The sequence below is a fragment of the Chionomys nivalis genome, chromosome 1, assembly GCF_950005125.1.
Source record: "Chionomys nivalis chromosome 1, mChiNiv1.1, whole genome shotgun sequence".
Classification (NCBI taxonomy): Eukaryota; Metazoa; Chordata; class Mammalia; order Rodentia; family Cricetidae; genus Chionomys; species Chionomys nivalis.
The window spans coordinates 167,751,043-167,767,823 of record NC_080086.1 but is presented as its reverse complement, the minus strand read 5'-3'; the positions used below and the strand labels follow the sequence as shown (position 1 = coordinate 167,767,823).

Here is a 16,781-nt window from a genome sequence, read left to right as displayed (position 1 = left end):
CACGTGGTAGGCTACATGTGTGATTTAACAGATAAAGTGTCCCGAGAAAACCGCTCTCGGTAGTAAACTTAAATCAGTTATAGCAGTGTAGTACCACAGGGGGCTTTTCTAAGATAGGTTTAACAAGCAACTGATAGTGAAACCAGAAGCACAAACAGAAGGGATGGAGGTCTTCATCTAGCTGTCCAGCAAGAGCATCTGACACAGTTACCCAGCAGAAGGAGTAGACCTTGCTTTGCAGTGGCTTTTTTTTCCCCATCAGAAACATTTATTGAACAGTTAGAGTTTAATACATTATAAAGAACCCAAAACACCTCTTTTTCCTCAAAGGTTCGGGGATGCATAGGAAGGCCTGGCAGGGCCTTTGGGCACTACTTGGAACTTGGTGTTCTCAGAAACAAACTAGTCATTAAATGGAGAAGCAAGTATAGCATCACTAATACTGTGGTCTTAACAGGAGGTTTGGTCTCCCTCATAAAACAGATGTGAACCTTTTCCCTCCCTTACCACACTCACAAGGCAATAACACTTCTGGTTAATGACAGTGCATAAGAGATGCTGATGCCACAATGTTTTGTTTTGTTCCCCTCTTACCTTTGATAGGATAAGGCCAACCTCTTCCTAAAGGGGCATATCATTTCTTTACAGACATCTGGTGCCAAGGGAAAGGGGAACCACTAAAGAGAAAGAGAGACTTAGGCAAATAAAACTGATGGACGTACAGGTTGCCGCAAAGAGGACCTCTCCAGGGTTACCTTTTTCTAGACACAGGTAAAAATGCTTGAGAACACTAGGAAAGGCTTCCCCCCAGAAGAGAGGTCTCAGGTCTCGTGGTCTGTGTAGGCAGAGTGCTCTGCTATCTCGGATCCCTGGGAGGGGCAGGGAGCATAAAACCTGGTGTGCCCAGTCAGTTTGTGAGGCTCCCCTCGGGGAACTAAGGCTTGCAGTGTTTTTGGTCTCAGGAAGAGTTAGGGCTGGACACAGAGAGAGAGCAGCTTTCTTGAGAGTTGGTTCTAGGGGACGCAGGCAGGCTGGGGAGGAGACACGCCCACACATCTGGTGGCAGGTGGAGGAATCTGGTGACAGGGATGTCCTCCACATGGGTCTGGGTGGTCTGGGCTGTGCGTGCCTGCTGGCTTTGGTTGCCTGTGGCTCAGCTCCGGATGTGCTGGTTAACTGTCCACCTGCATTAGGTCTGATCGGTGATGTTGCTGACCTTAGCCCAGGCCGGGAAAGTGTCCAAGTGGAAGAGGCTGACTCCCCAAGTATTGATGGCCACCATCACTATCACCAGGCCAATGACATTGACTCCCAGGCCAGCTTTCACCTGCGGGACAAAAGCCAGAAAAACGCTGAGCCAACAGTAGCCAGATTGCCCCACAGTGAGCCTTCCTAGGCCCAGCCTTAGCCTTGCCCCCATGCTGTGTGGTTTCTCCCAGTAGCTGCTTAGACTGCTCTAGCTCTGTTCTGTACCCATCTGTGGCAGGACCAGAAAGGTGGCGGGGGAGAGGCTAGTGGGGGGCGGGGAGAGGGATAAAAATCACCTTCTTGCCTACAGCACTCTCTTGTCATTAAGTAGAAGCCTGGGAGGTCTGTGAAGCTACCGGAGAAACCAGGTCTGAGGAGTGTTGTTATTTGTGTAACGGAGTGATGGGGAAATATATTTAGCATAAGCAGATCTCCTGACAGGAATGCAGAACCTCCTAAGTGCTCACGGACATTAAGAATGTAGGAGAGGAGGCTGGAGAGATGGCTCAGAGGTTAAGAGCACTGACTGCTCTTCCGGAGGTCCTGAGTTCAATTCCCAGCAACCACATGGTGGCTCACAACCATCTGTAATGAGATCTGGTGCCCTCTTCTGGCCTGCAGGCATACATGGAGGCTGAACACTGTATACATAATAAATAAATAAACAAACAAACAAACAAACAAATAAATAAATAAATAAAAGAATGTAGGAGAGGCTGTATTTAGCCACTGTTACCATCTCCCCCCTCACACACACACAGCTGGGGGATGTAAAGAACCTTGGGTTACTTAGGGAAGTAGCTGCCTCTGTCGTCCCATCCCACCCCCCCCTCCCGTCTCCCCCACCACACAGACACCTAGAGTAACAGAGACCTGCTAGCCCCGATGATGTGAAGGGCGGTGGCTGGTTGAAGTGGGACCCAAGCAGGTCCTCTAGCTAGTAGAAAGCTGGGGAAAATGGACACTGGAAAATGTTCAAAACCCACGACTAGCCTTCTGGCTAGGACCTGAGCTTCTCAGTCATCCTGCACCCTGTTGTGTGAGGCACGGACCATGCTTTCCAGCAGATAGTGGAGGGGTCTTGCATACTAAATTCAGGTTCCATGGAACTGAAAGGGACCACAGGAAGTACCTACTTGGAACCATCTTGTTGAACAGGTGAAGAAACTGGAGATTTAAGTTAGCATCAAGCTAGGAACGGAACCTGACACTGGCTCACTTCCTGTCTTCTAGTCCCTGCATTAAGTACTGTCTCTGATAACGTAAAGGCCAGGGGTAAGGGGTCAGCCACACAGGGAAGCGGAGGCAAGAGAGTTGAGGCAGAACTCAGCATGAGCAGCCTATAGTGATGCAGTGAGAGGGGAGGGGAGTGGCCACGATCTCCCGCCCCGAAGTCACCCCATGAAGAGCCTTTTTAATGGTGAAAAAGGTCTCCAAAACTTGTGTGGCCACTGAGGAAAAGAGTTTCACCTCAGCAAGGGTGATCCTGCTTCAGACTGTTGGGCCTCAGGGCTTTGTGTGGAGTTGGTTTAATATCTCCTCGTACTGTGGTCAGCTTTGGGGACTGAGATCAGCCGTGATTATAGGCTGAGAGAGGAATGTGGGTCTGCCCAGCACTAACAGCAGCCACAGACTGTCTCTGCACAGCCACCTCCTGGGACCCAGCTGGAAACCAGAGTCTGGGGAGGAGACATTTTAATTTGTATTGCTGCCTTCAGGGCTCCCTCGCTTGGGCGAGAACTGAACAGAAGGATCCTGTTCTCACAAGACACCTTTCACCGGGGCTGATGCAGTTTCTCATACTCCATGGTCTCCGAATAAATCAACACTTGTCCAGGGAAGGATTGCGCAAGCTCATGCCTTCTGGAACGAGGCCAAAGCCTGTGCCCTGGTATCCTTCTCTATCCCCGGGCCTGCTTTTTTCCAGATGAGAGTTAGCGTAAACCCATCACTATTCTGGAACTTACAGGCCAACCCAGAACCCTTTAATAGGAATTGGTCTTTCCGCACACCAGAGAGTACTGGGAGCCTGCTATGAAATCAGAGATTCCAGGAGAAGTCCACACAGCGAACCATCCCTGCCCTCGTGGAATGGGGCCTGGCAGAGGGCACCCACAGCTCACCATGTCTTTGATCTGGCAGTGCCCATAGCTGAAGACGATGGCATTGGGGGGGTTGCCCACAGGCAACATCACAGCAAAGGAGATGGACATGGTGACGGGGACCAGGGTGTACAGTGGATTGATGTGTAGCGTTTCCGACTAGAAGAGAAAAGTCCACAGTGATGTTAACTCTGAGAAGAGGCTGGCATGGCCTGTGCTCTCAAGGTGGTGTGGTGTTGGACACCATGTTCTGGAGCATGTTCGTATTAGTTCCCTTCCCTCTGGGGCACGCTTTTGCCCACAAGGGCAGAAACTCTGAGGCAATTCCAAGGATGGATGTTTGAGCTTTGGGGGGGGGGGGCATCTTATACTTTATTTCTTTTTATTTTATGTATGTTGGTGTTTCGTCTGCATGTATGTCTATGTGAGGGTGTCAGATCTTGGAGTTACAGACAGTTGTTAGCTACCATGTGAATGCCAGGAATTGAACCCTGGTCCTCTAGAAGAGCAGAGTCCTTAACCACTGAGCCATCTCTCCAGCCACCCCTTTTTTGTAATTTATTTATTTATTTTTATTGGGAGGAGACATCTTAACAAACTGGTTCTTGAAGTTCATTCTTTAGCTAATAAATCCCTTCTTTAAGAAAATCTCACGAATAAATCTCAAAGTGGCTTTAATTGAAGCAAGAATCCCTCACCGTTGGGGTATAGGTCTGAGGGGCTCTCCCACCCTGGAAGATAGTTTAGTTGCTCTCTTTGGGATTTGAATCCATGGCCTTGCTTTCAGTATTGGTTTGTTTTAAGAAAATGGTCTTGAAGGGCACAGTGGCACATGGATTTAATTTCAGCACCCCTCCCAGTACTGGCAGGCAGAGGCAGATGGGGACATCTGAGCAGAGGGCAGAGAGCAGCCGTGAGAGCTGACGTTCCATGAAGCAGGAAGGATTTTTGTAGGTTGGTAGGGCCTCTATGCCCTACGCTTCCAGGGGCAGCATTCGATCAAGTGTATTTCCGTGGGAACTTCGACACTTGCTCCATTCATTAAAAACTGGCCTGAGGTCATGGAGTCAGGCTGATATTGGAGGTGGTGCCTGTTCAAGCTATGGTCTTGTGTATTGTTTCCCTGAGATGACTTCAGTGTGCAGCCCAGGCTGCCTTCAAAGAAATTAATTCTGCTTTTTTTTAAAAGTGTTTCTAAACTATGAATATATTAATGTATAATTTTATTTTACTAATTGTCATTTTAAAAAACTCGCCACTTACACTGTGGATTGAACACCAACCAGTGAAAGTGGTGGGCAGTGAGAGAGGAATAGCTATAGGAACACTTCTCCAGGCCAGGCTTGGCACTGAGGTCCTCGGGCACACGTCTGGCCATCAGGGAGTCTCAGCTACTCACCAGGGTGCACAGGATGGGCAGGAAGATGGTGATGGTGGCTGGATTGCTGACAAACTCTGTGACGATGGACACCAGGACACATGCCAGGAGAGTGATAGCCCACGGTGGGAGGCTGCTCAGAGACAGCATCTGGTGCCCAATCCACGTGGAGAGGCCGGAGCTCTGCGGAGGAGGTGGGGCGGTGAGAAGGAAGGAGCAAAAGCCAGTTCTGGAGGGGTTGGGAAAGCTGCCTGGGAGGGCTCCCCGGCCTCTCACACTGAGTTCATGAGTAGATTGATTTTATAGTCCAGAAATGTCTTAAAAATAGACAGCATTCTATGTTTGGGTTTCCTGGTCATGGGGCGTTAGAGCCACCCACCTTGGCCTCAAGATCTTCCCCAGGCAGAATTGGGGGTCTCTACCCCCAGCTTTGCACTTCAGGGTTACTCATCCTTCTTCCACCCTCTGACAACCTCACTCCGTGCAGCCCCCTCGCAATGGTGAGGTTATTCTTCCTCTCCTAAATAATGGCCAACGGCATCATTGAGTTTCTGTACTAAAACATCCCAGGTCGCTATATGCATTTTTCTCTCTTCTCTGTGACTGACACACTCAGACTCTTCCTAGAGTATCCCAGAGACTGCAAAGGTGATAAAGAAATGGAGAGTGGGCAGGAGACAAGGTGGACTATATCTCAATCCATTGAGCTTAAGGACCACTTCCATGTGGTTGGGCGGCAAGCCACCTTCGCTCCTCTTCGCTAAAGTTATCGAGAGCTCATGGATCTCCAGGGAACTCTCACCACACCATGGCAAGCTCACAGACTAGTGATGACCAGAGACCTTCACGGTTCTCTCTGCTGTAACTGAGGCGTGTGGAGGACTGAGAGCGGCCCACACAGTACTTGGTGTTGGATAATAATTCATACAGCTCCTCACAGCCTCTGGCAGCTGTCGCTCTTTCCCCTTCTAACACATTGTTATACCAAGAGAATGGTACAAAGGCTGGGAGAGCCACCAGATGAGTTGTCAATAGTATATTTTAGGAAATGATTGAGTTTTACTTATGATGTTATCCAAGTAGTACTTACAAACTAAAGTAACATAAGGATAGTTTTCCAACAAATTATTTATACTAAAGTTTGAAATAAATTGATAAATTATGGTGCCAAGTTAGAAGAAGCACAGTGAAAGACGTCTCCCATTTTTTTTTTTTTTTTTTTTTTTTTGGTTTTTCGAGACAAGGTTTCTCTGTAGCTTTGGTGCCTCTCCCGGAACTAGCTCTTGTAGACCAGGCTGGTCTTGAACTCCCAGAGATCTGCCTGCCTCTGCCTCCCGAGTGCTGGGATTAAAGGTGTGCGCCACCACCGCCCGGCTGACGTCTTCCATTTTTAAAGACTTGGTTGAAAATGCTCTACATTGGAGTTTCCTTACTTGTGCCAAACTCTGAAATAGTTTCAGACTCAGTAGGAATGGCACAGATTTTGCCTGAATTGCTCTAGAATCAAAGCTAGCTGAGTCAGAAGGGTTTACAGGGACAGAACCGTGGTGCCTATAATTCATACACAGTTTTGATGGAAAAAGAATAGGTCTTGTCAGGGAAGGTCCAGGCCAAACTAAGGACTGAAATGCAATAAAAGTCAATATAAAACTCTGAGCACAGAGTTAGAAATGTTGACACAGGGTGGCTGAAAAGGACTGAGGTTTATAGTGGCCCCTAATGCCGAGAATTAGAGCTGCAGGTGATTGCAGTTTCATTGTAGATGTGGACACATGTGTCCAGGCAGCCTCAGAAAAGCTTCTATGCTTTTCTGCATAGCAACTGCAGGCTGATGCTGCCGTCAGGGAAAGAGGAGGGCTAGCTGATATAATTAACAGATCGGCCACCCCAGGACCATATTTAAATACAGCGGAGGAAAACTTCAGTGAGTCCTGAGTGAGAGCGGAAATTGTATGTAACCTTTGAGAATAGTTAAAGGAGCTAGGGACTTTTAGCTGGGGGAAAAAGTCTAATACAACCTATTGGTTACATTAATAACTGTTACCTGGAATTCTAGACGACAGCCAGAACCAACAGTGATGACACACAAAGAAGAAAGAACAACTTGACTGGAAAATGAGTAACTGCTCTTTGTACAGGGAGTGCCCAGTCAGTGGAGGCGTGCAAGGATGATGTCCTGGGGGGATACTCAGTGGGAAGGAAATGGGCCTCAGTGTCCCCTGAGACCAATTCCCCAGGTTCCTTCCCATATAGGAGTCTGGCTGGGTGCCAGTGGTGAGATAGTATTGAGGCCCAAAAAGAATGGGCAGTCAAGAGGGCTCTGCAGAGAAGACCACTTATTCTTGCAGGGGACCTGGTTTCAGTTCCCAGCACCCACATGGCGGCTCACAACCAACCCTAACTCCAGTTCCTGGGGATCTAATGTCTTCTGAACTGTGCAGACACCAGGCACACATATGGTGCATATTCATACATGCAGGCAAAACACTCACATACATAAAATAAATTCTAAGGTGGAAAATACACCAAGTTTGGGATGGGTTAGTACATGCAGCCAAGGTGGGGCGAGAAGCAGTCTGAACCTCAGTCTGATTCATTCCCAGGATTCTTTCCTTCACAGAGGGCTAATGGTAGAAAAGCTTCGATTATTTCCTGTCAGCCTCACTAAAACGATCCCATGCTGGGTGTTCTCAGCCAGGAAGCCAAGCAGACGTATATCCGCTTCTGCTAGGATTCCCTGAGAGGCTCAGTCCAGGCATGTAGATGGTCAGAGGGACAACCTACTGAGTTGTCATTTGGGGTCTCTATGAATGTTTGTGACCAACCTCCTGTCAGTGAGACCCCAGAAAGGAGATGCCTATAAAATCCCCACTTCCTTTTGATAATGACAGTATGGGGGTTACAAAGGAGGTATCAATGTCTGTGCTGACTTGTGGCGCCAGCTAAGATGGCCAGGGAGGAACCAGCGTCTGCTCTACCATGTTGCCGTCCTTCCTAGTGACTTGGTGGCCACTTCTAGTCTCTCCTTCAGGGTTGTAATGGACTCCTAGGAAGCTTCTGGACCAATATTTGACCAAGAAGAGAGCCGAATTGTTACCTTGCTGCCAGATGCCAGGGCATAGCCTCCTCCCACCAGGATGACAATCTCCCAGGGCATCGTTTTCTGGAAGTCCTTCCAGGTGATGATGGGCTCGATCCCCTGGGTGGGCTCCTGGCTTGTCCCTGGATCACAGATAGGAAGAAACAGAGGCAGGTAAAACCCTGGAGGCATGACGGTTTGTGAAGAAGAGCCTAGCTAACGTGGAAATTGCAAGGGTTGGGAACTAGCTATCTGGGTTGGAGTCTGAAGGGCCTCGGAAGGTCTCTTGGCCATTCTGACTTGGTATTCTCTGATTAAAGCCACTTCTGACTTTGTCCCTTGAGTCTTCTCTCACCGTCTCTCTTCTTCCCAAAGCACGGCTTCTTCGCTGGAATGAGGAAGAGCAGGAAGCCGAGGAACACAGAGACCGTGGCATCGGTGCGATAGCCTTTCCTAGCAAAGAGATAGCACGGGGCAGGAGGAGGAGAGTCAGGAATCCTCGAGAGCCACACAAGTCTCACTCAGGACAGGTTGTGGGGACAGAGCACCTCTTCACAGGACACAATCCAGCAGTGACAGCAACCTCTTTGCCGGTTGTTGGGCTGTGCTATGGTGGATTTACAGGGAGGATTAAGGTCTGGAGACAGCCTCCCTAAGGGAGGTGTCTTAGTGTGACGTGACAGCCGGGTAGTGCTTGAGCTGAGTGATCAGAGTTCTTTAGATAATAAGGAAGCAGGGGCCTCTCTCCTGGGGGGGACCACGCCTCCAGGCTGGTGCTGGGAGAGCTTGAAAATCTGCAGTGGTGGCCTCGGACCCTATGTGTACCTCGCCTGGTGGCTTCTTTCCCCACAGGGCTCTGAGGCCACAGTCTCATTATAGCTAGTCCTTTATAGAGGTTTCCCCTTTAACACGCTCAGCGTCTGGGAAATGGGTGAGGCCCCAAGCGTGGTTCCGTAAGCTGACTAAGGTTACGTGGTAAGTGGCAGCCCCTAGTTCCAACCCTAGACAAGGACTCCCAACACTGTGCTTTCTTCCCAGCTCCATACTGCCTCTTCCCTAGAAAGCATGGATTTCCCAAGGGGCAAAATGCTTCCTGGGGTTTATATAACCTGTGGTTACAGCTTGAGGGATGAGTGAGGATGGGGTTCCGGAGGAAACAGTATTGCTTACTTTTCAAAGAAAGAATCCCAGCCAGGGACAAAGCCAGGCTCCCTGGTAAACCACAGCACTGTCATCAGGATGAAGAAAAAAGCAGTCACCATTTCAGGGTAGCTGTCAAAGAAAGCAGGAAGAGCCGCTTCAAGAACTGAGAACTTAGCTTTCTCACATGGCTGCTGGAAGCTCCTATCCAGACCGCCAACACTGACGAGATGAAACATAGATGCTACTTAAGTACTAGACTGGCCGGCAGTGAATTAGGAAACAAACTGACAGGGATGCTAGAGGCGACAGAAGCCATGTTTCCTGGAGAAATGTAGGTGGGAGGGAGAGGGTACAGCGGTGTTGTGAATAAGACAGCTTAATCTTCACTCTCAGGAGAGCGCCATACAGTGAGCATCCTCAGATTCGGCCGGTGGGAGCACACATTGCTACCAACCAGTGTTTTAGGGAAATTTACCATACACCTTAGGAGCTTTAATTTTGGTTATTTCCTTCACCTGAGACAATAACTGGCAATGCACAGTGAATTATTACCTATTGAGAAGGGATCAACAGTGTTGTTTATCCAATGAGGTTCTGTGACAGTGAGTACATTTTGGTATTACCATTAAAATGAGATCCAACCAGTAATAGTCTTGTTGCCATGGCAGAATGAATGACATGGGCCATAATCAGAGCAGAAGGTTAAGTGAAAATAGCATATACAACTACGTTCGGTATGAATGTTATAATATATATATATATATATTAGGTATACATGTATAATATAATTATAATATACATAGCCTGTAGTACTGAAGTTTGAACCCAGGACTTCATGTATGCTTAGCAAGTGCTATTTATTTATTTAATTATTAAAGATTTCTGCCTCCTCCCCGCCACCGCCTCCCATTTCCCTCCCCTTCCCCCAACCAACTCCCCCCACCCATCAGCCCGAAGAGCAGTCAGGGTTCCCTGCCCTGTGGGAAGTCCAAGGACCTCCCACCTCCTTCCAGGTCTAGTAAGGTGAGCATCCAAACAGCCTAGGCTCCCACAAAGCCAGTATGTGCAGTAGGATCAAAACCCAATGCCATTGTTCTTGACTTCTCAGCAGCCCTCAGTGTCCACTATGTTCAGCAAGTCTGGTTTTATCCCATGCTTTTTCAGACCCAGTCCAGCTGGCCTTGGTGAGTTCCCGATAGATCATCCCCATTGTCTCAGTATGTGGGTGCACCCCTCACGGTCCTGAGTTCCTTGCTCGTGCTCTCTCTCCTTCTGCTCCTGATTTGGACCCTGGGATAAGTGCTTTATCATTGAGTTAACTTTCCGAGCTCACTTTGGCTTTAATTCAAAATAGTCTAAGTTGCCCAGTCTGGTCTTGAACTTACCTTCTTGCCTCAGCCTTGGGAGTTAATTGAAATTGTAAATCCAGCTTAATCATATAATTTACACATACACACGAAAGGAATATATTATGCTAGCAATTAAAACAAGGATACAAGTCCATTTTACTTTTTCTTATACATTCCTATATTATATAAACAGCATACCATGGACATTTATTCCTTTTACAAATTAAAGCTTTAAAAATATCATTTCTATCTGATTTTTTTCACTCAAAGTTCAGTATAGGGAGCACTCTGAGAGAGGACACATAGCCTTGATCAGAAGGCTGTACGGGGCACTGTGGGGGTACTGACAGAGTGTTCGTCTAGTTGGTAGTGATGTCCTAGTATTGACCGCCTATCTTCAAGTCTGTGTTTTATGCTCTAAATATAGCACTGAGGCCCCCGCAGCTGGATCACTATTGAGACATGTAAAGATCCCTGACTTTACAAGGAGTCTCACAGGTTCCATCAGTGGCTGTGTTTTCTTTCTGTTGAATTTTCTCGAACTGTCCCGTTAGATCCTTCACCCCATACCTTGGACTGAAGACAGAAGACAGAAGAGGGTAGTCACCGAAAACCGGGCCAGTGTGGCTCTGACATTAAATAGCACCATCTGAATGCTTAGATGTGGAGTTCTGGAAAATTCTGCCAGTGCGGGGGACTGTCAGGACCAAGGCTGCTGGTTCTCCTCACTGTTGGCAATGGGACGGGGAAAGGGGAACAGTAGCTCTTACCTAATGTCTCCCAGCTTTTCGTATTCCTCCCGGATCCTCTTCTCCGACAGCTCTTCCCGTTTGGTCTTCTTCTTCTTGCTCAGAGAACAGGTCTCTTTAAAGCTAGGAAGGGAGAGTGAGCACAAAGGTAAAATACGCTTCTGAGGTCAGATATACCGCTTGTCTCCTGTGTGGTCACCTTGTCCTCTTCACACAACGCTGCCCGCTCTCCTGTTTGCATAGCTTCTGTCTGCCTAGTTACCCAGCCCCTCTTAGGCCTTCCTCTGGCCATGGTTATATCCATGCAGACATAGTTGGGGTGTGGGCTTACGTCTTACAGAGGGAGCTGTGTATTTATGTCTAGTTATTTTCATAATCTAAGTATGTGAGTAGAGTTGCAGTATTGATTGTGTGTGTATGCATGTGTGTGTGTGCACACATACTTATTTGATAGAGACTAGTTTTATGTTACAATATTGGCCTGCTGTATACAGGCCATCGCTGGTTTGACAATAAGTTAAGAGTGATGGGTTCCATAGACAATTTACTAAGGAAACATCATATGTGTTTTCCCCATTTGCATTTGAGATTGATTAAATTTTAGAGTAGATGGATGGTTAATAAGAGAAGGCTTACTAAGCAGTTTAATATTAGAAATAATATCACAAGGGTCATGTCCAACTTGTCATTTTGAGAGATATGATGAGCACATTCCAAATAAACTTCTAAACAGAAATCACTCCTGTTTATAGAATGAAAGCCAGGGCAGCTTAGACTCTTCTTCCTAAGAGCAGTTGAGGTTACTCTATGACTTGAGGGCAATGAAACTGCATCAGGCAATCTCCAGGCTTTCGATAAATCAGACAGGTCTGCAAGCCAAGTGGTCAGAATTAAGACCATCTCATTATGCACTGAGAGAGAAGTGCAGAGTTCATGAAATCTCCGAGTCTCCAGAAGAGGCAATGTTCAGTTCAGTCTCATCCCCTGCATCCCCAGAGTACAGGCCGTTGGGTCTGAGCCTGCCCACTTGCACCAGAGCCTCTGGAAGAACCTTGGTGTTCGGCCAGCAGGGCCCGGACACTCACTTGCAGCCCAGGAAGAGCCAGTGCATCCAGAACCAGCTGACCACCAGCATGAGGAGGGAGATGGGGAAGCTGAAGAGGAACCAGGTCCCGAAGTTCACCACCTCTGCCGCCGGGTACTGGCTGGAGGGGGAAGAGCAGGGCAGGAGTAAGGAACACATGCTATTTCCACATGGTATCTGGGAGTGACAGCCAAGAGCTCCTTCAGGAGACACACAGCAGGCTCAGAGCAGAGGAAACTACAGTAACGCTTGACCAAATGTTACCTAGAACTGTGCAGACTCAACCCAGCTCCTCCTCATTGGCAGAGACCACAGGGAGCTCCCTAAACCTCCTGTTCTGCATTGCTCTCCAGTTTCCATCCAGATGAGTTTCCAGAACTAAAACTATGACATCCACCCTTACTTCAAACTCCTTGACGGTTTCTCATGGCCTTCCTGGTGCTGGCCAAGCTTGTAGGTCTTGTCAGCCCTTTGCCATTTGTTCCTCTCCCTTCCACCCTCCTGCCTCAGAGCCCTCACACCGCTGTACGTTCTTTGGAAAGCTTCCATCTAGTTTCCCCTGCCTCATCATCCAGGTGACCCCATGGCCTTCCTGCAGATGGAGGAGCTCCCTAGGCAGAATCCTGGTCTGGTCTGGCCCTCCTCCACTGGCATGCCAGTCGCTCCGCTCTGGCTCTGACTCTGCCCCTGGCACCTAGCCACTTTCTAACCCAGCCACCAATAGAGGGTACTTACTTAGCCCTTGCTGAGTGAGCGAAAGACTTACTTGTTGAAATACTCTAGGAAGATGAGGCTGGTGGATGTGCCAATAATGGTGGTCAGGCCACCAATGGTGGCAGCATAGGATATGCTCAGAGAAAGGCACTTGCAGATCATTTGGTCATGGTGGGATCTGTACTTCTTCCTGTTCGGTTCTTGGTTCTTGGAGCTGGGGGTCAGGACTCCTGGCTTCTCCTACCAAAGGAAAATCAGTGAATCTCCACGGTTAGCATGGGCTAGCCAGGACACGAAGCCAGAGAGGCGGGAGGCGCAATGGTTCAGTGGACAGGCGCTGAGTTAGAGAAGAACCTAGCTTTCGTGAGATGATACACTTGAGCTCTCCCTCCCTGCCTCACTCTTTCCTCTCTCTTGCTTTTGGCCTTTCCCCTCCCTCTTTGCACATAAGCCTCGGCCTTGGTATGGTCTTGCTTGGTCCAGTTCATAGCCTTGAGTATGGACTAAAGAAGCAGGTGCCCCCATCCCTTCCAGGCTGGGTCCTTTCACTCTCTTGCTAACTCTTTTCATTTTTATAGTGTTTTTTGTTTTTTTTTTTGACTCCCGGTCAATTAGTCCAGTGTAGCCTCAAAATCACCATGTAGCTAAATTTGGTCTTAAATTCCTCATCTGGCTGCCTCCACCTTCCAAGTGCTGGGACTACAGGCAGGCACTACCACGCGTGGCCGCACGAGACTTGGAGAAGCCTGGTGCAAACATCAGCTGGCCAAGTCACAGGAAAACTGCTTTTTGGAAGTGGCCGTCTTGCCATGCTGCTCATGGCTCTTAACTCTTGTGAAATATTAGTTTGAGATGTGTTATGTTCATTTATGCAGTGGAATATTTGTTTAGTGATGCAAATATGTGTTGCACTCTGTGTTATTTTGCCTGCCTAAAACATCTGATTGGTTTAATAAAGAGCTGAATGGCCAATAGCTAGACTGGAGAGGGATAGGTGGGGCTGGCAGGCAGAGTGAATAAGTAGGAGGAGAAATCTGGAAAGAGGAGATCAAGGAGCCAGAAAAGGAGAAGAGAATATCAGGGTCCAGCCACCCAGCCACACAGCCACACAGCCACTCAGCCACACAGCCACACAGCCACACAGTCACTGAACCACATAGCCACCCAGCCACACAGCCACACAGCCACCCAGGCACCCAGCCACACAGCCACACAGCTACGCAGTCACCCAGCCACACAGTCACACAGCCATAGAACCAGCCACGGAGTACGAAGGAAAGAGAGATACATAGAATAGAGAAAGGTAAAAGCCCAGAGGCAAAAAGTAGATGGGATAATTTAAGAAAATCTGGCTAGAAACAAGTCAAGCCAAGGCTAGGCATTTATAAGAAAGAATAAGTCTCCATGTGATTATTTGGGGAACTGGGTGGCAGACCTCCCAAACAGTAAAGAGAAAAAAAAAAAAAAACCAACTACACTTAACTATTGTCTATCTTCTTCTGAAGACCAAAGTAAGGCATGGGTACTTCTAATGGCTGAAAGATTCACTGCTTGCCTGAGCCACAAAGGACCACTTGGATTCTCTGGCTCAAGGATTTCCCATGATCCTTTCTTCTAATGGAATTTATACTGAACCTGAATACATGAACTAACTGTAGCTTTTAACAGGTTTCCAATTCATAGCCAGAAGACTACCAAGGGTTTAACTATGTGTGCACACTGCCTTGGAATCGAGATGCTGTGCTTCCTGGCACCCCACTGTTGATTCCTGATTTCATTGCTGTGCCTCATTTGCAAGAATGAAGTTCAAAATCACTACTTTGTTGAGCCAGGACTGTGGAGAAAATGCCTGGCACTGGGCTTGGTACATGTTCACGGAATAAGCATTTCATAAATGGTGGCATTTATTAATGGTGGCAGTGAAGATGTAAAATGACCAAGACCGGTGATGGATAAAAATGTCTGAAATCAAGTGCTATAGGTGCCCGATGCCTCTTCAGACCAGCCTCAGCATTGCTGCATTTCTGCGTTTTGTTTTAGAGTTACAGCAACAGGAGAAGGCTCATTTGTGCAGAAGAGCAACCGTGCTTATATCCTCAGGACACTAAGAGAGAATATTTACTGTGGGTACCGGTGAGATGGCTTCATGGGTTAAGGCACTTGTCTCCAAACCCGATGGCCTGAGATAGATCCCTGAGACCTACATGGTAGATGCGGAGAACTGACTCCCCCAAATTGTCCTCTGACCTACACATTTGCACCTGCATACTCCTGTGTGTGTCCATGTATGCACTGCATGCGCATGCACACTACACACACACACACATACAATAAATGTAATTTTAGAAATAAAAACTATAGTGCCCTCAAAGAATCATTTGAACCTCATCTCTACCAACATAAAGCATTGACAGTTGAAAAACCTGTGACCCAGAAAGTGGCACATTTTGGCTCTTGGTTCTGTCCAGTGAGCTCAGGCACTTTCTTTCCATGGCACACACATCAGACACTAATGACAGTTCACTAATGACAACATCAGGACCAGCACCTTTCGGAGGTATAAGCTATTTCATATAGGGTCCAGTTACCTGTGATGAATGCTGCCTCTTTGGTTGCTGCTGGTTTGTTGTTTGGACAGGTTTGGTGACCATGGGCACACCGTTTAGGTTCTGCTGGGACAAAAGCCATCGTACTGTTAGGAAGAGCATGTGGTCCAGGTGCCTGGAGACGTACCGCTTGACTGTCCCAGGGCTACCATAGGGACTCAGAGAGCAGAAGGCTGAGAGGGCATTCCTAAGGGCACCCCTACCCAGGGTCAGGATCCATCTTATAGGTTCCATCCAGCCAGGGGAAGAAGATTTGAAACCTGGGATCACCATTCTGTCTTTATAGGCAAGTCGAGGTTCCAGGAGTTTATTAGCAGGTGAAGAACTCTATTCTTTTCAAAACCATGAAACATTAGAAATAATCTACCACAGTGAGATCCACAGTTTGGAGGCTGGAGAGAAAGTTCAGCAGTTAAGAGTATGATTGCTCTTGCAGAGGACTTGAGTTCAGTTCCTAGCACCCAGGTTACAACCACCTAGAACTTCAGTTCTAGGGGATCCGAAATCATCTTTGGGACTTTGCACGTCTCTGTACTTACATGTATACACACACATGCACAGACACATACAGACATACACATAAAATCTTTTAAATAAAATATTTTTTTAAAAAAATTGCACAGAACTGGGCGGTGGTGGTGCATGCCTCTAATTCTAGCACTCAGGGAGGCAGGAGTAGGCAGGTGAGTTCGAGGCCAGCCTGGTCTACAGAGTGAGTTCTAGGATAGCCAGAGATACACAGAGAAGCCTTATCTTGAAAAAACCAAAATAAATAAATAAGTAAAAAAACTGCACAGTTTAATTGGCCAGTTACTCTTTTTTTGTTTGTTTGTTTTTAATTTTTATTTTGGTCTTTTGAGATGAGGTTTCTCTGTGGCTTTGGAGCCTGTCCTGGAACTAGCTCTAGATCAGGCTGGCCTCGAACTCACTGAGATCCGCCTGCCTCTGCCTCCCGAGTGCTGGGATTAAAGGCGTGCACCACCACCGCCTGGCTTCAGTTACTCTTCTTGTGAAGAAATGTGAAACCTTCATGGAGAGAGGGTGAGTCTGAGCAACAGCACACAGGTAAACCCTGCTCTCTTTAGTATTAAGATTTTGCGAATGGAAACCCCAGTGAGAGGAATATAATCCTGAGCTTGAACACATGGCTCTTGAAATCAGAATGTCTGAATTTTGGTTTCCATTAAAAAGATTAACTTGTATTTTACTTATTTAACTTGTCTTGTTCAGCTAGCCAGGACTCAGAGCTGGGGTTCAGAACTACCCACACCCTTGTCTGAAGCCCCACTGGCCCTTCTCGTGTCCAGCCCGGGTGAGTTCAAGAGCCTT

The 16,781-nt window shown here is 47.7% G+C and overlaps 1 protein-coding gene across 1 annotated transcript in view; it reads right to left on the bottom strand.

Annotated features, from left to right (window-relative positions):
- Positions 1 to 287: 287 nt before the first annotated feature.
- The window catches only part of Slc13a4 (solute carrier family 13 member 4), a 38,450-nt gene continuing 21,956 nt past the window's right edge, over positions 288 to 16,781 (bottom strand). Inside the window, exons 7-16 of the mRNA XM_057779212.1 lie at positions 15,435 to 15,515; positions 12,899 to 13,086; positions 12,134 to 12,253; positions 11,070 to 11,171; positions 8,978 to 9,079; positions 8,163 to 8,260; positions 7,826 to 7,950; positions 4,750 to 4,911; positions 3,372 to 3,509; positions 288 to 1,327 (exon numbers count right to left, since the gene is read on the bottom strand). Coding sequence (XP_057635195.1) covers positions 1,190 to 1,327; positions 3,372 to 3,509; positions 4,750 to 4,911; positions 7,826 to 7,950; positions 8,163 to 8,260; positions 8,978 to 9,079; positions 11,070 to 11,171; positions 12,134 to 12,253; positions 12,899 to 13,086; positions 15,435 to 15,515 — 1,254 coding nt within the window. The 3' untranslated portion in view covers positions 288 to 1,189. The remainder of the gene's footprint in view (positions 1,328 to 3,371; positions 3,510 to 4,749; positions 4,912 to 7,825; positions 7,951 to 8,162; positions 8,261 to 8,977; positions 9,080 to 11,069; positions 11,172 to 12,133; positions 12,254 to 12,898; positions 13,087 to 15,434; positions 15,516 to 16,781) is intronic.